At 52.2% G+C, this 24,174-nt stretch overlaps 1 protein-coding gene across 2 annotated transcripts in view; it reads left to right on the top strand.

The window, feature by feature from the left end:
• The first annotated feature begins 2,526 nt into the window (after positions 1-2,526).
• The window catches only part of Akna (AT-hook transcription factor), a 36,842-nt gene continuing 15,194 nt past the window's right edge, over positions 2,527-24,174 (top strand). Inside the window, exons 1-8 of one of the 2 annotated variants that reach the window (XM_021159892.2) lie at positions 2,527-2,760; positions 7,670-8,034; positions 10,251-11,299; positions 13,693-13,767; positions 18,972-19,131; positions 19,744-19,898; positions 22,486-22,545; positions 23,971-24,098. In XM_021159892.2, the coding sequence (XP_021015551.1) occupies positions 7,785-8,034; positions 10,251-11,299; positions 13,693-13,767; positions 18,972-19,131; positions 19,744-19,898; positions 22,486-22,545; positions 23,971-24,098 (1,877 nt within the window). In that variant the 5' untranslated portion in view covers positions 2,527-2,760; positions 7,670-7,784. The other variant, XM_029476585.1, reaches the window with a different exon arrangement.

Here is a 24,174-nt window from a genome sequence, read left to right as displayed (position 1 = left end):
TTCTGTGCCTCAGTTTCCTCTTCTGAGCCATGGGAAAACACTGTATCTGAGGCAAAGGATGAGGAAGCAATGGGAGAAGTGAGGGAGGGTGGAGCAGGGCCAGGCTGCAGCCTCTGTTTGTCCTAGTGCTGGGTCCAGAGCACCCCAAGTGGCAAACCTGTGTATGGCTGGGTTTGAAAGCTTGTGTTTGAGAAGATCCCACGAGGCTGTTGTGGGCTGGGGTGTTTTCTCCAGAGCAGAAAGATTATGAAAGATATGTGAGGACAGACAGGGCTAGAGTTTAGTGAGGTTTAGGAAATTCAGCAAATGGGACTCAATGGTAGAGGAATTAAATGATGAAGGGAGTGGCCAGGTGGACCACCCAGTTTGTCTTGAGACCCCAAATAAAGGATGGGCCCGGCTGGGGACAGGAGCTGGGAGAAAGCTACTGTGCCCAAGCTCAGTTTGTCTGTAGCTTTGGATGAGTAAACTTGAGGGATGTTATTCCAGAAAGGAATACCATGTGGGCAAGGGGAAGGATAAGGGGGGTGGGGGAGGAAAAGGCCCAGTGTCGGGGTGAAGGACAGTAAATACTGGCTGCTGTCTTTCAACAAGGCCGAGGGTGTGCCAGCTGCTGCAGCCACCTGGTGTTGATGGGTTAATGATCGGGGAGGGTGAGCGGGTGAGTGACAGGATGTTAGGGGAGCCTGCCACCCACACAATGGGCCACATGGTCACCAGAGCAGTAGACAGGGTCTTGATAAGATTTGGCTCTGTTCCATAGTCGCTGGGGGACTGCAAAGGGAGCCCCAGCCCCCAGATGTGTGTACAAGGCAGGGCCTGGGAGGCAGGAGTTGAGAGGTTACTCGGTTGAAAGCGCTTGGTGCTAGCTCAGACTTAGCCAGATTCTGGCAGCTGGCCCTCAAGAGCATTCATTCATTCCATTCACCCATCAGTCACAAGCCCTTGGAGGAGACCAGACTCTCCCACCTAAGGAGACCCGGGGACAGAAACTATGGTGATGATGTAGGTCCTAAGGTCCCTTACTGCACACTGGGCAGGCCGTCTGTCATGGAACTGACAGCAGCCTCTGTGCAGTGGCCACTCTGTTTAGCCCTGCTCCACAAAAGGAAAACCGTGGCTCTAGCCACTGAGGTCACAGTGCCAGCAGGAGGTGAGGCTGACATTGAACTCCCTGGCCTATGGACTCTAAGATCCTCTCCATTACTCTTGGGTGGTCCCCAGCCTGGCTGCTCCCTTGAGGTCCCCCCCCCCCCCAGGGCTTTCTGGATGGCAGAGGGTTGATCTCATGTCTCTTCTGTTTCCTGACTCTCTGGGTCAGCAGGGGCAGAGTAGAGAGCCAGGAGCAGACTCAGGGCTCCTGCAGCATCTTCCTTCTACCTGGCTCCTGCTTCCTCCTGCCTGCTCTGTCAGCCTGGATCCTGAAGGTCAGATTCTGTACCTCCTGCCTCGGCCCCTGAGTCCTCTCACATCATATCCTGTTGTCTTCAAGGGCCTCCTGCTTCTCTCAGGTCTCTGCAGCTGCCTTTCTAGAACATTCTCATCAGTCATGCTTGCGGCTTGCTTCTGCCTCTCTGTCCTTCCGGTCCCATGTGTGATTGTGGCCTCCCCACCCAGACCTTCCTGATAGTCCTGCCTCACCCCCCCTCAGCTTGTTACTCTCAGGCCCCTGTCTTCAGCCAGGGCAGGTCCAACATCTGAGACCTGAAACCTCGGGTGTTTCCCTAGGATCTGAGTCCTCAGCCTCAGAGATACCAAAGCAGCAGGAGACGTTGGTCACCAGCCTGTCTCATACTCTGCCTCAGGCACACCTGACATCTTACACACTTCACTATAGAGTGAAGGGCCAGGTGTGATGTGTCTGTGTCCCGCTATGCTTCTTCAGATGGCTACACCTCTCACAGAGGTGAAGGGACCTGAGGAGCCACAGGTTGGCCATGAAGATAATTCTGTTCCTTCATCTCTGGGGCCTCTGAGGGAGAAGCTACAAGAGGAGATGCTCACCTGATCCTCTAGTTCCTCCTTCTTACCTAGACAATTCCAGTGCAGGCTCATCTTATCTCTAGGCATGGACAGTAAGTGGAAGGGCAAATCTGCCCTGAGATGATGAGACTTGTGTTAGTAGACGAAGTTAAAGCTGGACAGACAGGAGCAAGCACCAAGTCTGGGGTTCCCCTTTCCCTCCCGTTAGGATGGGCGATGAGACCTACACAGTGGGAGGAGAGGCTTTGATAAAGTCATCGGTGATGGAAGAGACCAATTTTGGGGTGGGGAGTGGAGGAACTGCAGGCTCCTCTTCCTGGGACCAGCATGCAATGTGACTTTTGCCAAGCCTTCTCTGGACTTCCTGCTGGTACAAGCACGGTTGCGGTTGCGACTGAGGTGGTCCCAAACTCAAGTCCTTAGAAGTTCTCTTCCCATCAATTCAGCCCCACACTTACCCAGCAAAGGGTTAAGCTCTTGGCGCCAGCTCCGCACAGTACCCCCCTCCCCTCCTTTTCACAAACACTTGTAGGAAATCAGGCTGGGCGCTTCCTGCAAGGAGGAGGAGGAGGAGGCAAGGCAAGGCCTCAGCTGCAGGGGCGGGGAGAAGTGGGGAGCGATGCTTGTCTGTGAGCTGAGGCGGTTCTGGCTGGCAGAGCAGTCTGGAGGCGGTCCAGGGTGCTGTGGAGGCAGGGGGCTCCCCAGGTTTGAAACAAAGACCTTGTGGGCAGCTCCCCTGAGCCCAGGCCGGCAGGATGGTGGTGTAGTCCAAGTGAGGTAAGGAGCTGAGCCAGGAGGAGGGCCAGAGGGAAGGCCGCCTTCCCTCTGGATGGGCCAGTCATAGACTCTGGACAACCCTGGCAGGCAGCCCAGCCCAGCCAGGAAATCACAGCTACGCAGCTGCTGCCACTCCTGTCCAGTTCTGGGAGTCCGGCCCCCAGGACAGAGTGGACCCCAAGATGCTAGTTTCCAGTTCCAGATCCGATTTGGTTCCCTTGGTGAACTTGGACCCGTGTTGGTCCCTCTCTGTGCCCGGGGTGGGCTCATCTCAAGGCCAGTTAGTGCTTAGGTTGCTGAGGGTCTCAAGAGATGTACGGAAATGAGGAGCAGGCCAAGAGATGACACCCTCCTACCCAAATAAGGGCAGGGACAAAGTAGGGGCCAGGAAGCCAGCTTAGAGCTACAGTAGGACAAGATGAGAGTCAGTAATAGCCTGGCCCCTTGTTAGTTCCTCCCAGGCTCTTTGGGTCAGCCAAGGGACAGTCCGGGGACATCCGTCATGGGTATCTCCACTTGCTGCAGGCCAAAGGCCACTCCTGTGAACAGGTCTATGCCCTGCCATGGATCCAAACTTGCTTTGGAGCCCCACAGCCCAGCCCTTCAAAAGGGTCCAGCAGCTTGGTAAGGAGGTCTTTCCCCTGCCATCCTCCTGACTCCTATACATCTCCTGGCCTTGGTTTAATAGTCACAGTGTTTTTCTAAACTTCCTGGTTGTTCTCATTATGTGGGTGCCTCTGTTTCCTCATCGGGATGAGGTTAAGGTGGGGATGTCCTGGCTCTCTCTATCTGGGTAGCATGGAGATTTTGAATGCCAGGGCCGCTGAAGGTTGAAGCTTCAGTGGGGGAGGGTCATCCTGGACACACACACACACACACACACACACACAGAGAGAGAGAGAGAGAGAGAGAGAGAGAGAGAGAGAGAGAGAGCTGTATGAAGGAAGCAGTGTGTGGGGAACAGGGCATTGCCTAGCTAGTTGCTCAATAGAATCCCTGGAGGGTGTGACAACATGGAGATCAGTTCTGTACAGGTGTTAGGTGATAAGCAAGGACATAGAGAAAGCAGTGTTTGGTGTTTTTTGGGGGAGGGTGGGGTGCAGTTTCTCTGGGGGCAGGTGGGGACCCTTAGCTCAATGGCCCAACCATTAGCAGGACCTAGTTATAGAGGGGCTGGCCCTCCTGGGTCAGGACATCATAATTCGTATCCCCAGCTTCCACTGCTACCCTGACGGCTATCCAGACTTCCCTGCCTGCCTGTGGCACTCAGGGGCCAGGCCCTGAGCCATCCTTGAAGTTCAGCTTGTATTTTCAGACCTCTCTGCCTTGGTGCTATTCCTCTGTCCCCATTCTCCTTCCTCTTTCTCCCCTAGATGTGCTTGGTCTGTTAAAGCTGTCACCAAACTTCCTTCTTCAGCGGTTTTTCTGGATTGCGTCCTCCACGGAGGGTGGGATCTTGGCAAGCGTGTGCGTTTCTGTATCCTAGGGGCTGAGAACCTCCAAGTTCATTTGGTGCGCCTCTGAGGGTCAGGGTGCTCACCAGACAGAGGGATGGGTGTAGCAGGAACAGGCCTAGGTGACCACCGTTCCCCTTTACAGAGAGGGGCAGTCAGCCAGCCACTTGCCTCGAGTGGCTGGAACATCAGGGTTGGCTGGGATCTGCTTGCCTGGTGCTCAGCCTGCTGCTCTATTGCAACTTCATCTCTGCCTGAGGTTGGTACCTATTTGACACTGATGTGTGTTTGTTGATTGACTTCCTGACTTGGCCAGTTCCAGGCTCCTTGACACTGAGGGCTGTGACTTGCACAGAAGAGTAAGGTCTTTCTCAGGTAAAGCTCACAAGTCGAGGCACTTGAGAAATGGGTGCAAAACTGTAACCCCTGACTGTTGCTGCCAGGGATGTGTGGGCTCTCCGGAGAACGGTGAGATTTTTGTGGCTGAGTCATTGCAGCAAACTGGCCGTTCCTCTTTCTGCACGTAGGGGCCTCTGTGATGGCGCAGGCTGCTCTGCGGTGGGCTAGGGGAAAGAAAAAAAATTAACATTTCAAAAGTCAGAAAACCACATGCCGCAGCCCTGCCTCAGCAGAGACGGCAGGAGGTGTGGTTGCACCCCTCTCTACCTGCCCTCGCCTCCGCACTGGGCTGAAGCTGGAGAGGCCCTGTTGAGGTCCTTGCTTAAAGGAAGATTCTGAGGACTTGACCCGAGGCCTCTGAGCCAGGATCCCACAGACATCAACCAAGTGCACACAAGGTCGGGATCCCCCATCACCATGGATTTGAAGTAGAGGTGCAGGTCCTGTACGGGAACGAGGGGAATTGAACTTAGATTTACAGCATTTTGTGGGGATCGGGGCAGTACGTGGGTGCCACTGCACGCACCAGAGGTCAGAAGACAACCTGGAGTGTGAGTCTCAGTTGCCAACTTGTTTTAGGCAGCCCCTCCCTCCCTCACGGCTTGCGTATGCTAGGTTGGCTGACAACATCCTGTCTGGTGTCCATCTCCTGGTAGGGGCGTCCTGGAGTTACACATGCTTGCACACAGCTTTTATGTGAGTTCTGGAGACTCGAACTCAGGTCATTAGGGTTGTGAGGCCGGCATTTTACCTGCCGAGCCATCCCTCCAGCCCCAACTTAAGAACTTTTCCATTCATCCTTTAAAAAAGCAATTACATTTAATCATTGTCGTGTGTTTGTGCATGTGTTACCGTATGTACATATGTCAAATGTCGTGGCCCATCTGAGAGTCAGTTCTTTCCTATCATGTGGGGCCCAGGGGTCGAACTCAGTTCCTCAGGCTTGGCGGCAACGGCCTTTAGCTGCTGAACCATCTCACCAGCCCTCTCTTGCTTCGTTTTAAAATTCTCTTTCTAATAATGTAGTATTTGGATATGTGGATGATATGCAGTTAGAAGTATGCATTAGAGGTATAGGTATACAGATTATCACTGTTGGGGATGTGTGGTTACTGACCAAACAAGAGCCCTGGGTCATGCCGTAGTACTTACTGACCAGTGGATCCTGGCCTAGTTAGTCACTGTTATCTCTGAGCCTCGGTCTTGCTTCTAAGATGGGAAGGCAGCTCTGTAAAGCTTCCTGCTGGCCTAGCAGAGCAGGGGGGTGGTGGGGGGAAGTGTGGAGATACATGGGACATTCAGGAGTTCTACAGGGCCTGGGGCAGAAGGACTGGCTGGGGGCAGGGAGAGTCACAGATAAAGGACTTAGCCCATGGCGCTGCCTAGTCTTTGTGCAGCCAGACTTTCCCAAGCAGTCCCTGTCTCTGGGGAACTGAGTCTAGAAATAGCTGCCCGATGACTTTATCCAACTACATTGTGAGAGCATCGCCCAAGTGCCCCCCCCGCTCCCAGAGGCTCAAGGAGAACTCCAACTGCTCAACCTCAGAGGATGGGGTCCTATACCATCCTTGACAGAAGAGCTCACGCTGGTACCAAGAAGCTGGCTTCTACCCACGTCTGGTCTTCATTCTTGTTCTACTCTGGGAAAGGCCCCTTCCTCTCTGGGCCTACCTTTATAGACACTAAATGTGGGCAGCCACAGTTCTTTGATCACCGAGTGGCTGGCAGCTCCTAGGTCCTGTCTTGATCCCGAGGCTGGATTGATTGAGTTTACTGTGGTGATTAACACAGGAAATACCAGCAAAGTCAGAAGCAGGGTGTGAAGGGAGAAGAGAGAAGAAGGGCAAGAGGAAGTTTGTGGGGCCCCTCCTTGGGCCACCTCCCCTGCTACCAGGGCCCCTCTCACAGTCCCTCTGCCGCCAGGCTCTGTGGTACAGTGTCTGAAAGCAATATCTAGGGCCGGCTCCAATGGCCCCTTGGCTGGGCTCTCTGCCTGGAGAGTCACAGACAGCTGCTCAGGATGTCATGAGAAGCTTGCAGAGTTTGGCCTCCCCACCCTCCAGCACTCCCTGCTGTCAGTCACCCATCTTCTGTATTCTCAGGACTCCTGGCCTACTGTGTTGTAATATCTATTTTTTTTTTTGAGGCAAAAATTCATATAACATGAAACTAAGCACTCAGCGGCACTTAGCATAATCACATGGTTACATCATGTCTCTTCTGCTTTCAGAACATTTCCTTCACCCCTTAAAAAAATCCAGTTCCCGCTGAGTAGCCAGGGACCTTCTCCCCGCCCCCATATCACTGTGACAGCCCTCACTTGGCCACCTTCCTCTCTGGACTCACCCTCTGCACACTGCAACCCTCAGGCCCAAACTCCCAGGATGCTTGTGCCTGCCTTTTCACAATTAGCATAGCACTTCGGTGGTTTACGCAGTGTCACACATGTTGGGACTTCATTCCTTTTTCTGCCGTAATCCCATTCCTTTCTGCAGCTGAGTAATACTCTGTTGTATGTAGAGACCGCAAATGGTTTCTCCGTGCAGATGCGTGGATGCCTGGGTGTCGTGAGCAGGGTTGCTGGGACATGTGTGGAGCTGTGTTGCTTGCACGCCTGCTTTCGATTAGTTTTGGCATTGGAAGTGGCTTGTCATCCCCAGTCTTCAACCTGAAGTTGTATCCCATGCCCAAAGGAAGCCATGTGGTGCCTTCCCTGCCTTCCTGGTCTTGGAGTGACTGCCACCAGGGAATCCTCACCCCTTCTCACCTGGATGGTGGCTGCTGGCTACTCTTTGCATTCCCTTCCTTTGGGCAGTCAGTGCTGTGACAGGGCCTGGTGCCTGGTGCCTGTAGACAGAGCTAGGTGTGCTGCCTGCTAGCACTCCACCCTGTATCCTAGAGGGAGAGGAATCCTCATCTCATTGATGACAAATGAGGACAGTGAGTCACCCAGGGTCACACAGCAGAGGGCTGTCTGCCTCTGGCGCTCCAGCTGGTGAGTTCCTGGACGGATGGTGGAAGCCTCGGAGGATTGACATTATCCATTATCCCAACAGGCCACAGGCAGGATGGTTGGTGCTGAGAGGAGACACTTGTGATTTGGACCCCCAGCTGCAGCTCAGTCTCTTGAAGATGAAGTGGCCCAGGTGAAGCCAGGCCAGGCCAAGTCCCATGGCCAGTTCAGGGACAAAGGCACAATGGGCTGGGCCAAGCCTGGGGCAAGGGCCCCGAAGGCGGCGCTGGGCTTGGGCGGAGGAACAAGATACAGATGGAAGAAGAGACCAGGGCTGGGGAAACAACCAGTCTCTTGCTGAAGCCCCCAGTCCTGAGCTCCTAGAGGACTTCCGTCGGGCACAGGAGCACCTGCCACCGCTGGAGTGGGACCCAGACATGCAGGACTCCGTAGAATCTTCTGGAGAAGGTGAGGTGGCCTCCTCTTGCCTGCAGTGGTCATGTTTCCCCAAGAGCCCACCTTCCAGCAGAGGCAAGGAAATAGGGGCATCTTTACAATCCCCATCCTCCCAATATTCCCCCACAAGTCTCTCCCAGGACCTGCATGCAGTGGGGCTCTCCCATAATCCTTTGGTCCAGTCTCTCCTGTCCTGCAGCATACACTTTCTGGTTTGTGCCGTGGTGACTACCACAGAGGCAATACATCCAGCCCTCTCTGCATACTTGCCACCATCCTGTCTTTGGTAACTTGAATTGCTTGGCTTAGGGGTTGGGCTGATTCTAAACCCCAGTTAGCAGAGGGGATGTTAGCATTCTTCATCCTCACCAGTGGCTGGGCTCTCACTACCTGGAGACCAGAATGAAGGGACTTCCCAGCTTCACCTATAGCTAGTCCCTTCTTCACCCAGCCTTGGTTTCCCCATCTGTGAAATGGGTGTGATGACACCATTGGGAACAGGAAAGTCTTGATGTGTGTTGGCTCCTTTACTGAATTATGAATAGGACATCACATATTAGATTCCCTGAAATCAAGAGAACCCTTAGACCACAGAGAAACCAGTTATGCCAGTATCCTAAGTATTTTATGGCTGCCATACCTGGGAGCTGGAGCTGGTGTATGTGTGTGTGTGTGTGTGTGTGTGTGTGTGTGTGTGTGTGTGTTTTACTGGAAATTGAAGCTTGAGCCTTCTATAAGCCATTCAGTGCTCTAAGGCTGAACTATATCCCCAGCCTCTAAAACCAAAGTGTATTTTTGAGATAGATAGAATAATTTCCGAGGGAATGGAGGCTGAGATGTTCAAGGCAACCGGCAGAGGTGCCTCCTACTAAGAGATACTTCATACTATGTGGCAGCCATCCCTGTGTCTTATGACCCACTTCCCTCCCTCCACACAACTCTCAGCAGGTAAGAGAAACAAGTTCCAAGCATAAGTAAGAACTACCAGCGACCAGTGACTTGTCTGTAGTCCCCAGGTAGCAATCAGAAGAGCCTGGCGTGCAGCCCCTTCATGCCCTGGTGGTAGACCCTTGCTCGAGTTCCAGGTCGAGGACTGCCCTGAACCACAGTATGATCCTTTGTTAGTTACTTAGCATCACAGGGCTTTGGCTTTGGATGTACTGCTATGAAACAGAGTGATTGGGTGAAGCCAGTTGTGAATAACCAAGAGATATGCAGTGTCAAGAGTAAGGGGGAAGAGCTGTGTGGAGCAGCAAACCCTACAGGGGTTATGACATATGACAAAGGCACCTCCATCCAGAGCAGAGTCTGTGCAGCGTTACCAGTGTGTCTCCTGAATAGCTGGATCTATCCCAGAGTAGACTAGGTGCTCAGTGAACATGGCTGCCTGCAGGATGGATGCATTTTGGATGATGGATGGCTGATGGCTGGGTGAATGCCTGAATGAATGGGTGGGCGAATGGATGACAGATGGATGTTTAGAAGGACGAATGGGTTGATGGATACCTGGGTGGATGGATGGATAAATGGACACTGGGATGGGTGGATGGATAGAAGAATGAACAGGTGGATAGGTGGATGGATAAACAGGTCCTTAAAAGGAGAGGTGGATATTTGCAAGGATGGATGGTGGGTGGATTATGTATGCAGAGATGGGTGATGGTTGTGGTGTAGCCTGAAGGACCAATAGCACACAAGATAAAGGAAGGAGATGGGAAGATGAACGCAAGCACAGTGCTTTTCAGGGTCCCTGGGTTTGGGGATGTTGGAGCAGCAGGGACCCCAAGGACCCCAAGAAAGGCTCTGCTTTCATGCTGGGAACAACAGGGAGTCATGATGAGATTCCAGGTGGTGGTGGAGGACGAAGAAGAGGAGATCACATGGTGATTGCATTTGTTCTTCTGTAGGAGGTAAACAGGACAGGGTAGGGGACATTCTGGATCAGAGGCTAAGGTGACAATCAAGATGCCTCCCGGGCTTTGCCTTCTGCAACTATGTGGGATGGTGTTGCCATTTGTAGAAATGGGATACACTTTGGGGAGACTCAATCTAAGGCTTGAGTTTGGAGGACCTTTGACTAGTGGAGAAGTTACATAAGTACCTGGTTATGAGGGGGTGGCCCTAGGTTCTTATCCTCCTCAGCATCATGAGGTCATGAAGTGACTCAGGTGGCATTATAGACCCAGCACATGCTCACTCAGCAGTGAGTAACCTGCCTGTCTTTCCAGAGACCGAAGCTGAGGATGCGAGCAGCCCAGAGGGTTCCACCGTGCCTCTGCCCTGGCTCTCCAGGAGCAACCAACAGCTGGACATGTCTGAAGAGGAGCTGGATGAGGCCTCTGGGAGCCCTGAGGTAGATTTAGCTGGAGGGAGTTGTACGGAGCTTGAGTGTGAAGACCAGGGAGATTCCAGCCCTTCGCCTCCAGGACAGGGGCCAGTCAAAGGCTGGGTTACCTTTATCAAACAAGGCAGTAGCTACAGACCTTCAGAGCATCTCGAGGCCCAGCCATCTGTTGAACATAGCCGCACAAAGTCTTGGAGCAGTGGGACTGTGAGCCTCCGTCAACCTAGTGACAGCCTTGGTTCTACCTGGGAAGGAGACACCGATGTCCCTCAGCCTCCCACCTTGCCCAAAGCCGTGCCACAGAATCTGAGCCACAACTTTCCACACCCAGGTGACAGAAATGGAGGTGACGTTGCTCCGGCAACACCCGCAGAATTCCGGGACTCCTTGGCAGCGCCAGCCCAGAATGCTGAGTGCTCTGCAGGCACGTGGGGGGAAGAAACCACCAGCCTACCCAGCTCTCGGCCTGAGGACCAAACCTGGAAGAGGACTAAGACATCACCTAAGCCACTGCCCTCCCGGTTTACTGGTTCTGTCAGCCCCCTGAGTACTCGGCTTGGGGCAATAAAGAAAGCTGTGCCTCAGCACAAGCAGGGAGCCACCGTGGCTGGTCACCCTTCTTCACATGCTCCCAAGTATGGCAGGGGGCGCCGCCTGAACTACCCACTCCCCGACTTCTCCAAGGTGGGGCCCCGGGTGAGGTTTCCCAAAGATGAGAACTACCGACCCCCGAAGTCCAGAGGCCACAACAGGCAACAAGGCTCTACCAGACCCCTCATCTTCAAGTCGCCAGCTGAGATTGTTCGGGATGTACTGTTGAGTAGTGGAGAGGCGTCCCTGGCCAAAGAATCTTCCCTTGCTCACGCCATCACCAGGGTGCCCCAGGAGTTCCAGACACCCCAACAAGCCACTGAGCTAGTTCATCAGCTCCAGGTAAGCAAGGCTCTTGTCCGGGTTACCCAGACACTTGTTGATTAGAGAAGCTTTGGCTTGGGATAGAGCCCCTGCTGGTGAAGGGAGAGTTGTTTCTGCACTAATGCTAGACCCTGCCCATTGCTCAAAGAAGAGCAGTGTGAGAGACTGGGAGTGTGACGCAGTCAGTGTAGTGCTGGCCTCCCATGCACCAAGCCCAGCATCCAATCTTAGCACCTCATAAATGGGCATGGTGGTGCATGTCTGTAACCCTAGCAGGCTACAAAGTGGAAGCACGAGGATCAGATATCTGAGGCCACCCTCAGCTACATAACAATAGCAAGTTCTGGGCTAGCTTGGACTAGAGACCCTGTCTCAGATCAGCAGAGCAGTGAGCTTGTCCATGTCTCACAGATGGCCTGTTTATTTTCAAGCACAGCTAACATATCTAACGTAAGGAGAACAGTCTAGTGGGCACCCTCCTCCTCACATCCACACGGAGCAGCTCCCTGGATCCTTTTTCTATCTAGGGCCAGCCTCTTCCCCCACTCCCACAGCCCCCACTGAGTTAAGCAAACTTCCAGGTATGCAGTTATTTTGTAGTTTATTGTTTAACTCTAAGAACTCTGCCCACAGGGTCGCATGCGGAGGCAGAAACAGGTCCCCCACGCACTCAGCAGTGGCTTGTTCTTTCCGTCCCCTGCAGTCAGATGAAACTTGTGGGTGGCACTTGGCCCGGTGCCCTTCAAGTCTCTGCAGCCCTTCTTGCATTTCTTCTTTCCAAATATCTTCTGTCTGCCTTTTCTCCTCTGCTCTCTTTTTGGTAGATGATCACTGTGGAGTCAGGTCTTCCCGGTAGTCACCCACATTTCGCACCCTGCCGAGACATAGGCCTTGTCTCAGGGGACCTTGAATGTCCTCCCTGACCTTCAGTACGATCAGAGTTTGGGGCTTGGGGTTGTAAGATCCTATGTGCACTTCTCCCCACTAGACCATCAGCTGCTGGGAAGGGTGCTGTGAGCTTCCTTCAGGTGTGGCCACTTGCAGCCTCTCCTGACCTGTGAAGTCCCCTGCAGTCCTTGCCTTGCCCTGAGGCCTTCCCTTGAAGTGAAATCATATCAATGTGACATTGCCTCCTTTTATATGCATTGCTACAAATCTCCTAAAGAAATAACACCTTCCCTCATCAACCATGAGGTTACCAAGATCTTGTCAATATGGGAAAAATGAAACAGTTCATATGATTCCCTCCCTCCCTCCCTCCCTTCCTTCCTTCTATTCTTTCTTTTTAGGTTTATTTTATTCTATGTGTATGAATGTTTTGCCTGCATGTATGTATATGCACTGGGTGCGTGCATGGTACCTGAGACGGTCAGAAGCAGTCATCAGATCCCATGACACTGGGGCCACAGATGGCCCTGAACAATTTATGAGTGTTGGGAACCTAACCTGGACCCCTCTGCAAGAACAGCAAGTGTGCTTAACCACTGAGCCATCTCTCCAGCCCCGCCCCTCCTATGACACCAGGGGCGGTCTTATATCCCTCTCCACTCTACTCTGTTGTGCCAGGGTGACTGAGGGTGGAACTCCTCACTCAGGTTGTCTGACCATGGAGCCAGTGCACTCTCCTAGGGTTACAGGCATGCATCGCCATGCCTGGCTTTATCTGTTTTTGGTTTTTTTTTGGGGGGGGGGGATGACAAGATCTGGTATTTTTGCATAGCTCTGCCTCTCCTGGAACTCACTATATAGGCCAGGCTCTCCTGGAACCCACAGAGATCCTCACACCCCTGCCTCCCAACTGCTGGGATTACAGGCATGCACCATCATGCCTAGCCTCGTGCTTGACTTTTTAGTACAGGTACTGGAGATCCAAACTCAGTTGCTCACGCTTGCACAGTGGGCACTTTACCCCCCGGGCCCACCACCCCCCCTTTTACAATAGCGGCTCATTTTCAGGTGTCATTTCCTTGCATTGTAGGCAATCTATGGCATCTGTTTTGTTTTTTTCCCTACTGTGAGTTGATTTAACAAAACTCTGGGTTTTGTGTAAGGCCAGTGATCCAGAGTATAGAAGAGCTGTAACTTTTAATTAGTTTTCTGTCCTTTCTCTGTGTTTATGCATATGTGAATACATGTGTTCATGTATGTGTGGATGCTTACCCATGAAGCCCAGCAGTCAGCTTTGAGTGTCTGCCTAAGTTCTCCACCTAACTTGTGTTTTTGGAGACAAGGTTTTCCTCTGACCTGGCACCAGTTCTGCTAGGCTGGCTGCCCAGAATTCCAGAGATTCACCTGGCTCTGCCTCCCCCAAATGTGTGCCACCACACCTGGCAATTTCACCTGGGTTTCGGGAATCGAACACAGATCCTCACGCATGTGTGGCCGGGAGTGACTGCATCTTTTCTCTACAGGAGGACTATCACAAGCTCCTCACCAAGTATGCGGAGGCTGAGAACACTATCGACCAACTTCGCCTTGGAGCCAAGGTAATGATTGCCTGGAGCAGGCTGAGCTGTGTGGGTGGAGCCAAGAGCTGGAGAGGGGGCTGGAGGGAGGGGGCAGTGATTCTTAGAGAGATGGCCGACCCTAGAGTCTTAGAGAAAGATCACTGGCTCTTGTATCCTGAGGCTGTGTACTGAGGAATCGTAGTCCGTGAATCACCACCAGGCCTCTCTCTGACATTGGGCTATCTCTCTCTCTCACTGTTTGATGTCTTTGAGTGATGGAGCCTGGGGTACTCAAGGATGTCACCAGAAGTTGTCTCGTTCTCTGTGACTGGGGGTTGGGGGGTATGACTACCTAGGTTGACTCCTGATCTCATTCTAGCCAGCTGGGTGACTTTCAGGCTGTAGCACAGACTTTCTGCTCAATCTTTCTTTGGTGTCCCGTTTTTCCAGTGTCATACTTTCACCTTTCTCCCGTGACTCCCTCAAAACCTCCTCCTCTTATCCAACTGGAACTGATCACCCCATGTGGGACAGCCCTGTGTTGCGCTGAAGGGATCAGCTCATCCACTCAGAACTGGGTAGCATAGCCCTCCACCACCTGTCTCTAGAGGAGGCTGAGAACTCTGAATGGGGCGAGGCAGGAAGTGAGCCAATCAGCCCCTGGGACTTCCTGCTTTCCTCAGACCCTTGTTTGCTCAAACAGGCTGCAGAGAGGAGACAGGACAGCTGCTGGACAGAGATGCATTTCCCCCCCCCCCGCTCTGGTTGTCCCCCTAGAAAGAGGACACCCCACCTTTCTGCAGAGTGCTTCCCACTCCGAGGTCCCCCCCCCCGTCATGTGCTGACCTCATGCCTTCAGCCACTTTTGGGGAACACGGGTGTAGTCAACCATAGCAAGAAGCTGAAAAGGGCCTGCCTGTTTCCATACCTGTGGCCCTGCCAGGTGCAGGCAGGACGCTTCCCACGTGGTCTTCTGGACACATCTATTGGGTTACATCTGTGGGGCTGTGAGCAGACCTTTTGGAAGACAGTAACCCCCAATGATGTCTTTAGGTGTCCCAGAGTTCCGAGCATTGAGAGGGAGTCTGAGGACAGGCCTGGGGAGAGCTGCAGAGAGGGCTCCCAGGATAAACTGTAGGAGATGCTGAATGGTTCAGCCACCCTCTACTGCTCTCTGGAATGATAACTATTTGGCCCAAGAAAAGAGTGAGTTCTGTTTGAGTGATTGCACTGAGAATGGCCCATAATTCTCTCCGCCCCAGCCTCATTGCCACTTTGGGAGCAGGCACAGCTCAGGGTCCCAACTTGCAGGGGAGAACAGGGGGTCAGGGCCCACAGATGCTTCAATTTCCGAGTTCCATGTTCTCTACCAGAAGATATTCTCCACAAAGTCCACCTGAATGGGCCTGAATTAGGAGAAACCTGAATGAGAGGTTCTGGATCCCATGAGCTTCCTGTCTCTCACAGGGATCTTTGAACATGACTTCTCTAGGACCTGCTGAAGCTCTGTCCAGAGCCCAGGACAATGCAGGGCGGGGTGGGGGGGCTTGGAATACACCCTCTGTGGTAGGGAACCGGGAACCACAGTCCGATGGAACTGAGTCCAACATCGGCTGAACCAGAGTCCAGTCCCAGACTAAGGGTGCCCTCTCCACTTGCTGACCCAAAGCTAAGCCGTGAGTGTCCTAGAGCAAGTGTGAGACACAAAGGTGGCACGTCCCCGTGGATCTGTCTGTTCTTCCCAGATGGTATAGTTTCCTCAGGTCTGGGATCCCTAGATCTGGTCCAGCATGGTGTGTGGGACAAGCCTACAGACAGGCAGGCCATGGTGATAGGAATAGCTGCTGGTGATTCTGTTAACTGCTATCCTAAGTCATTTACAACTGGGCACAGAGATGGTTAAGCAGGGTCACACAAGGTAAAGGTGCCAGTGCTAGGGTTTGACCCTGAACACTGGCTGCAGGGCCCATGGCTCACTTACTCTGACAAAGCCAAGCCAGCAACGCTCACCGAATCTGCAACCAGAAAACCTGCCCAGGGAAGGCTGAGCTTAGCTCTAGGAGCGTCTAGGAACCAGGGCCTGGGGAGCAGGGGCTAGGGGACCAGGACTAATTAGGTGTCATGGGTGGGCTTTATTCTGTGTGCTGACTCTAGAATCTGTGGTGATGTCACCACTGGCTGTCCTGTTGCAACTTCCTCCCAGCTCCTGTCCCTTTAGGGGGATGTGAAACCATTGACGAGACAGAAGCCACCCTTAAAGGAATTGGGGGATGATGTCACCACCTTTTGTGAAGTGTGTTCTGCTGCCACTCTGGAGCAGAAGCTCCTGATGGGGTTCAGTGTGTGTGTGTGTGTGGGGGGGGGGCGGCTGTGCTCCCTTCCCACCCCCTTTGCCCCATTCATAGAGCTCATTACCATTTTAAAGGCTTGAGACCCCATCTGTGCCCAGAATACTCATGGGTTTAACCCCGTGTTTCCCAAACTCGCTGGTCCACCCTGCACAGAGTCCCTAGGGCTTCTGAGTGTCACTGACTGCATGGTCTACTCTGTCCAGAATGGCAAGTCATGGCAGTCACAGGCCCTACGGCTTAGCAGTTGCTAAGTGCCCTCCCTATTCCCTACTTCCTCTGGATGGCCAGGGCCTCACAGTCCTGGGGCTCTGTCTCCCTCGTTTCCATCCTCTGAATCTGGAAGCTGCCAGGTTCCTGCTGCTCCTCAGGTGGGGCCTTGGCACAGTGGGCGGGGAACACAAGAGGGCGGGGCCACCCCTGGGATTTGGGTCACCTCAGGAAGAAAAGGGTGTTGATGGGCAGGCCCCCACAGGCGAAGCCGAGCAGATGGCCCAGAGGATTATGAAAATCCAGCTTTGTTCTCAACTAGGGAGGCTCAGGCAGGGGGAGGCAGTGTCACCAAATTACACTTGAGACAGCCAGGCTTCAAAGAACAGCTTATGCAAAGGGGCTTCCTGTCTGAAGGCTGTGGAACTCCTAAGTCAGGCCTATCTCCAGCTGCTTAGTCCCAGTCATGGGGTGGCAGAGAGCAGTCAGGATAGCCCACCTGAGCTCTTAAATGGGTAGCAAGGCATCATAGGAGTGTATCTTTTTTACTGGTCCACTTTCACGGTGGCCATATTCACATAAGGATAGGGAGGATGTTGAAGATACAGGGATGATGGTTAAGGTTAAGGTAATGGTGAAGACTGTGATGGTGCTGATGGGAGTGATGGTGGTGATGGTACTATTGGTGTTGCGCTGACGACAGGGAGGATGGTGATGGTGGAGATGCTGGTGACTGTATTAGTTACTCGCCTATTGCTATGATAAGATACCATGGCCAGGGCTGGTGAGATGGCTCAGTGGGTAAGAGCACCCGACTGCTCTTCCGAAGGTCCAGAGTTCAAATCCCAGCAACCACATGGTGGCTCACAACCATCCGCAACGAGATCTGGCGCCCTCTTCTGGAGTGTCTGAAGACAGCTACAGTGTACTTACATATAATAAATAAAATCTTTAACAAAAAAAAAAAAAAAAAAAAAAAAAAAAAAAAAAAAAAAAAAAAAAAAAAAAAAAAAAAAAAAAAGATACCATGGCCAGCCAACGTACAGAAGGAGGGAGTTACATGGGTTTATGGCTCAAGGGTCCATCCCCATCATGGTTGAGAAGCACAGTGGACAGTCATGGCATCTGAACAGCAAGCTGAGCACTCACAGCATAAACTACAAGCAGAAAGCAGAGGGAGCAAACTGAGACTTGTGTGTGGCACTCGAAGCCTCAGCACTCGCTCACCCCAGTGACACACTTCCTTCAGCGAGGCCACATCTCCTAGTCCTACCCCCCACCACCAAAATGCCACCAGCTGGGACCAAGTATTCAAATCCCAAGGCTATTGGGGACAGTCTCTTGCAGACGATCACAGTTCACGGTGCCAGGTGAGAGCTACCATTTACTTACACTAACTTCATGCATGGTGAGGTCAACTGTGCCATCCACTCCGGAACTGAGGTGTATCATGACGGAGCCTGAGTTGGCGCCTGGCCTCTGACTTTGGAGCACACATTAAGCCAAGCTAGCCAGACTGAGTATTTTCAGCTGTGGCTTCCACAACCTCTGTCAGGGCTGCCCCAGCTTGGCTGCTATTAATGTGAAAGCTGCCATTGGTGGCACATGATGGCAGATGTGCCTGCAGCTAGGGAGCCCCTGGATACAAAAGCAGACCCTGGCTCCCCAACTGTGTTCACACCCCTGCTTGGAACCAGGATTCCCTCCTGCTGAGCTCCAGTGTACTTCCCCCCCCCATCAGCTGCCCCCCTCCCTACACACTTCCCACACCATCTTCAATGTCAGAGCACAACTCCTAGAAGGCTCTGTCTGTGCACATAACATCTCCTTCCTTCATTCAAACAGCCATTTACTATTTATCATTATCAATGTAGTTATTATTGGAAATATTTCATTAAAACGTTAATGATTATTATATATGTGTTACACACATATAATAAGCATCACTAGTAACCATTATTGTTACCAGAGTAAAATCTAGCTGGTGATCTCTTGTGGCACTTAACTTCTGGGAGTCTAGGGCTCGTAGGGGCTCACAGAGACTGAAGCGGCAATCTCGGAGCCCGCATGGGTCTCTGCTAGGTCCTCTGCATATATGTTATGGTTATTTAGCTTGGGTTTTTTGTGGGGCCCCTAACAGTGGGAGTGGGGGGGTGTCTCTTACTGTTTTGCCTGCTCTTGGGACCCCTTTTCTCTTACTGGGTTGCCTCGCCAGCCTTGATATGAGGGTTTGTTCCTTGTATTATTGTAACTGGTTAAGCTGTGTTCCATTGATATCTCTGTGAGGCCTGCTCTTTTCTGAAGGGACACGAAGGAGCAGTGGATCTGTGCAGGAGGGGAACTGGGGGGAGGAACTAGGGGGAGGAACTGGGAGGAGTGAGGGAGGGAAGGCTGCTGTCAGGATGGATCGTATGAGAGACTAATTTACAAAAAGAAAAACAGGGAAAGTCATCCCTACCTGCCTCGTTTTCAGGACCTCTGGAAAGACAATAGGAGGTGGCTTTTAAGTCCTCCGCCCAGTGTAGGACCCACTGAAAAGTGGTGCTCATGATTCCCAGGCTAAGGATGGGGCTCCTGTGTGGTGGAAGGAGGAAGGATGAAGCCTGGATAACAGATGCATTGTGGCCTCTTTGCAGTGAGCTCACCCTGTCTGACTCCTTCCCTCCCTGCCTCCCTCTTCCTCAGGTGCACCTGTATTCAGACCCACCACAGCCCAGTCAGAGCTTCTGCTCAGGGTCAATGCCACAAGGAAGCAAGGTCTTATCCTTCTCTATCCCGAAACCCAGAGTAGCAGAGTGGTGGCCTGACCCTGCTGCCCAGGATCCACAGGCCTCTGAGGCCACGGGTGAGTTGGGGAAGGAGCCAGGGCTTTTAAGCATCCCCCTGCTCATGGAGGGAGAACCTTAGGTCCACCCTGGGGACCATCCAGGGAGAGCCTTGGCTCAGCCACCTGGCCTGTTGGTTCTGTGGTGTGAACAGTGTTCTCCTTGAGCCCATTGTAGACCCTGAAATGGACACATATGGCCCCAGTTAGTCCTCACACGGAGCTGGTGAGGAACACAAGATTTATAACACCAGCTTTTATAGTCCCGGGATAGTTGGAAGACTTGGGGCTCAGAGAGGCAAAGGTATACTGGGGTCACATAGCTTGGAAAGGAAAGGGCGAGGATTTGAACCTGCTTTTCCACGAATTCGAGTCTGTACTTACAACTGAGTCCATCACTCCCCAAGGTCTGACACCATCCCCTTACAGCTTTGATCTAGGCTAGACCCATACTTCATTTACTCTGGTAAGGGAACAGCAGCATAGTGGCCAGCCCTCTCCCTACTACTGTGAAGGTTAGGCAGGAGGGGCCAAGCTATGGTTGATATGGTGGTCTGAGGTGCCTCAGGGCTTCAACCTCAGCAGACTGGGGGACTGTCCTCAGCCCCAGGGTTCAGCGGCTGTGTATTTCAGGGTGGCCGTTCCCACGAACAGACCTGAGTCCCTCCTCGTCCCCCGGCATGGCCACTCCAGGGCGGCTTCCTCAGAGCCAGGGCATTGCCACAGACCAGCCCTCCACAGGACAGACCCAGGCACTGACCTCTCAGGCTAGCCGGCTCCTGGCCAAGGTGAGTGAACCCCAGCTTTGTCCCACAAGACACCTCATCCCAAAAGCACGGGGCCTCTGTGTATGTGAGATGCTTATACCAGCCCCAGATGTCTCTGCTCTACCTCCATGTGGGCTGACAGCCTTTCAGGAAGTTAACTGTCCATCCCCTTGCCCTCAGACACCACGGGACCCGGCCTTCTTGTCACCCAGGAGAAGGTCGAACCTTCTGAATTGAACGGCAACCTGTCTGTCATCACAGCTTCCCCAATAAGGCTTGGAGGTGTTCTGTGGTTGTCCACTGTGAGACCCTCACTCTCTCTGCCCTCCACCTGACATTTTCCTCTTTATGACAAACTGCCCCTTCTTCGTTTGTTCGTTACCGACGTCAAAACTGTCACCTCTTGAGGTTTTGTAGACAGCACTCCAGCTCAGAGTCGGCTGCAGGTCTTTGTCTACCTTCACACTTGGCTCTGTTCCAAAGGTGTCTAAAGAGACTTAAGAAGACACAACGCCCTAACCACATTCTGAAAACGGAAGTGGGGGAGCCGAGGCAGAGGGGAAGTCCACACAGAGAAAAGTAAATTCAGCTAGCTCAAAGCCAGTAAACAAGATGTTCTGTTGGGCCCCGAGCTCTCAACCAGAATTGCACCTTGGGCTTTGAGCTTCTGGCTGTCCATTATAAACACATAAACTCGGTTGTTACATTACCTTGCTTGACCATCCCACCCTTTGGGCCCAGCAGCCACTCACCCACCTTTGTCTTTTCAGTTTGCAGGATGTGTCAAATAAGTAGAATCAGCCATGCTCCTCCTTCCCCTCTGATTTTTTTTTTTTTTTTTTGGAGTTTCCCTGGTGTTTTCTGGCTCCTCTGTGGTCCAGCAGTATGACATTCCACTGCCACCATTCTTGGTCCTGTACCTGGGATAGCATTTTCTCTTTGGCAGGCAAAGCATACTGAGAAGATGCAGGGCATGTCTGAGGCTGTCCCACCGGGGAGCCCCTGGCCCTTGTTGGGCTGTTCACTTCTTGACATTGGGTAGGTTTGAGGCAGGATGAGCTGGGAGTTCAGAGCACACAGGAGCTTAGGACATGTCAAAATGAGACTCGCAATGATCTCACAGACTGGTGACTCATGACTGTAACGCCAGCATTTGTAACGCCGATCACTGAATGCAAGGCCAGCTTGGAGTTCTGAATGAGAACATGCTTTAAAACAAAACAAAACCAAAATCTCTCACTGGACTCACTGGTAATTTTTGTTAACTGATTACATATGAAATGATAATTGTGATCAAGTAAAAAATTTTATGAAGGGCCCACAAGATGGCTGAGCAGAAAAGAGGGCTTTCTACCAAGCCTGGTGACCCGAGTCTCACCTCCAGGACACACACTGTAGGAGGAGAGCCCTGACTCCTAATAGTTGTCCTCGGACCTCCATATGCACAACACGGTGTGTAATGCACACAAGTGCATCCGTCCACACTCTGTGCATGTACCTGCACACGCACACACACACACACACACACACACACACACACACACACACGCACACACACATACACATGCACGCACACACACACACACACACAAAATGCAATTTAAAATAAAAATATATATTATTAAAATTGACTTCCCTATTTTTACATTTTAATTTCCACAACATGTTTAACATGTTTAATTGTATAAGATATGTAGCTCATATCACATTTCTACTTCATATACTATGTAAGTGACATGCTATAATGTAGTTACATTCCTATTTCAGTTTACCATAGTCGCCCTCAATAAATATGCGTTGTGATATTTTTGTTGTTGTTTTCCAGACAGGGTCTCATTATGTAGCCCTGGCTGACCTGGAACTCACTTTGTAGACCAAGCTGGCTTGGAACGCATGGAGATCCTCCTGCCTCTGACTCCTGAGTGCCGGGATTAAAGGCAGGCACCACGATGCTTGGCTTTGATTTTTATTTTAAAATTTTGTCCTTTATTATTATTATTGTCTGCAGTGTCAAGGCTAGAACTCAGATCCTTGTGGTTTCTAAGTACACACTTCACCACTGAGCCACACCCTCATCCCTAGACTGACACTATAGACACACCCAGAGTTGAAGTCTTTCTCTACCCACAGAGGATTGAGCAGGTTCTGGGAAAACACAACACAGTTTTATATGAGAGATTCAACATCCCTGTGTTTTGGTGGTTACTCCCTTTACCGTACCCCAGGCAGCACATTGATCTTGACTGGCCCTGGAAATAAGGCCTTGGAGCTTTTGTGTATAGGAATATCCCGTGAGTCCTTCTCCTTGGTGGCTTCATACTGTTCCTCAGACAGCACGTGTGCTGTTCCTCCCGCCAGTCAGACTGCAGGAAATGTCCCTCACAGGTCTTCCTACACATGAGTGCACCTTCTAGATTTTTCCCAAGGCTGTCCTGGCCAAGGCCAGAGGTGGAATGCACTTCCAGGACCCACCTCCCTGCTGGGAAGACACCTTGCATTCTGAAGGCAGACCCAGCCCTTGTCCCCAGAGAGCAGTGTGGCTGAGTGTGTGAGAGTTACCACGGGGTCTGGATTCATCAAGCTTGCTTCTTTCCCTCCTCTTGTTCAGGTGCAGTCCTTCGAGGAACTGGTACTGGCCGGACACCTCCCACCTCAGGACCAAATCAAGGTACCGCTACCCAGTGTGGACACTGCACTGGCAGTGACCAGATAACCCGTCCCCAGAGTAGAGTCTCTGAGGCCCCTTTTGCTAAAGGCAGGTGGCTGTGTCCCAGCCCAGTCTTCCTCAGAAGTTGAGACAAGCTCCTACTTAGTGCCCCAGACAGCTGCTACCTGTGTCACGCAGCAAGCCTGCGCTGAGCCACGGTGGCTTGCCAGGCAGTCTGGATGTGTTATCACTGTTTTATATCTTCATCATAAACGTCATCATAAACGCCCACCAGGGAGCTGTGATCATCGTCCCTGCTTAACTATGATGAAGCAGAGGCCCAGAGAGAAAGGACACCGAAACCACACAGCCGTGGGCGGCAGAGCCCTGAGCTGGGCCTGCTGCCTTCTCAGTCATGACCCCTGCCGCTGTACCCCAAGGCTCTAGGAAAGGACCTTTGCTGTCTAACCTACTTCCCTATTATTTTCCAAAGCTTGGAACCGGGGGCAAAAAGGAGACAGGGTCCTTTTCCCCATGAAACCGTTACACCGGAGATAGTTGTGTCCCTTGGGTTCAGGTTTTAGGTAGTTATAGCCAGATATGTCCAATCTTTCCTGCTGCCAGAGAGAGCCTCAGGAAGGCGCGTGCAGGACCCCCAAACCTGAGAGTTTGTGCAGGGAAAGACTGGGCATGGCATGGGTGTGAACCTACATTCTAGGTTCAATCTATTCCTAGGCTCCTATAGGAAGAACCTGGTAGGACAGAGGTACAGCCGTATGTTGGTTACCTATGTTTATGTTTCCTGTGAGGGCCTAGCAGAGTCTTTAGGACCAGGAGCTCTGGGTCCAGTGGGCCTGAGAGTCAAGTCTTGCCTGTACAGCTTGCTCACTTACTGTGTGAGTTTCAACAACTTAAATAATTTCTTTTGTGTGCTATGTGGCAAATGATCTCTCTCATTGCAATTCTGCTAGAGCAGAAATGAATTTAGAATCCTTTATCTACCAGACACCATGCCAGTCACCCCTATCCATAGTGTGAGGTGATAATGCCATCTGTCCTCACTATCTGTGAGGAGTGGGGAAGAGAGTGACTTTTATTTTCTGAATGGCTCGGTTTTCACATCAGGAGTGAAGATCTGGGCTCTCTGGAATATTCGATCCCTATGGGGACACAGTGGTAGGATATTTGCTGCTGCATCTGACCAGGAGCCAAGGGGTCCTGTGCTTACCAAGAGGACCCAGTGGTTTCTGGGCTGGTTCCTAGGCTTCAAGTGTTTGATGGCAGAGAGCTCTGTCTGGGGAGAAGCCCCCAGAGGCGCTCAGCCACAGCCTCTGTTTCTCAAGCCTCCTGTGAGTCCCGTAGCCCCCGATCCAGGAGCCACCAGTCCATTGTGTGAGCATGAATCCCCTATGTCCAGGCACTGAAAGCGCTGACCCTTGTTTTCAGAGTTTGGAGCAACTGAGGGCAGCCCACATGGCCCTAGAGGCAGAGTACCTGCAGACCTGCAGAGAAGAGCTCCTGGACCCTCAGCTTGATGCCTCTCAGGGGAGTCCCAGAACCCTCAACCTCTGCAGGTAGGTGCTGCAGAGACAGGCCCAGGAGGACAGGAGAGTCCCTGGCTCCCTCTGTCTCCAGGAAGGAGGCATTTCA

The sequence above is a fragment of the Mus caroli genome, chromosome 4, assembly GCF_900094665.2.
Source record: "Mus caroli chromosome 4, CAROLI_EIJ_v1.1, whole genome shotgun sequence".
NCBI lineage: Eukaryota > Metazoa > Chordata > Mammalia > Rodentia > Muridae > Mus > Mus caroli.
This window is presented reverse-complemented; position numbering and strand designations above follow the sequence as displayed.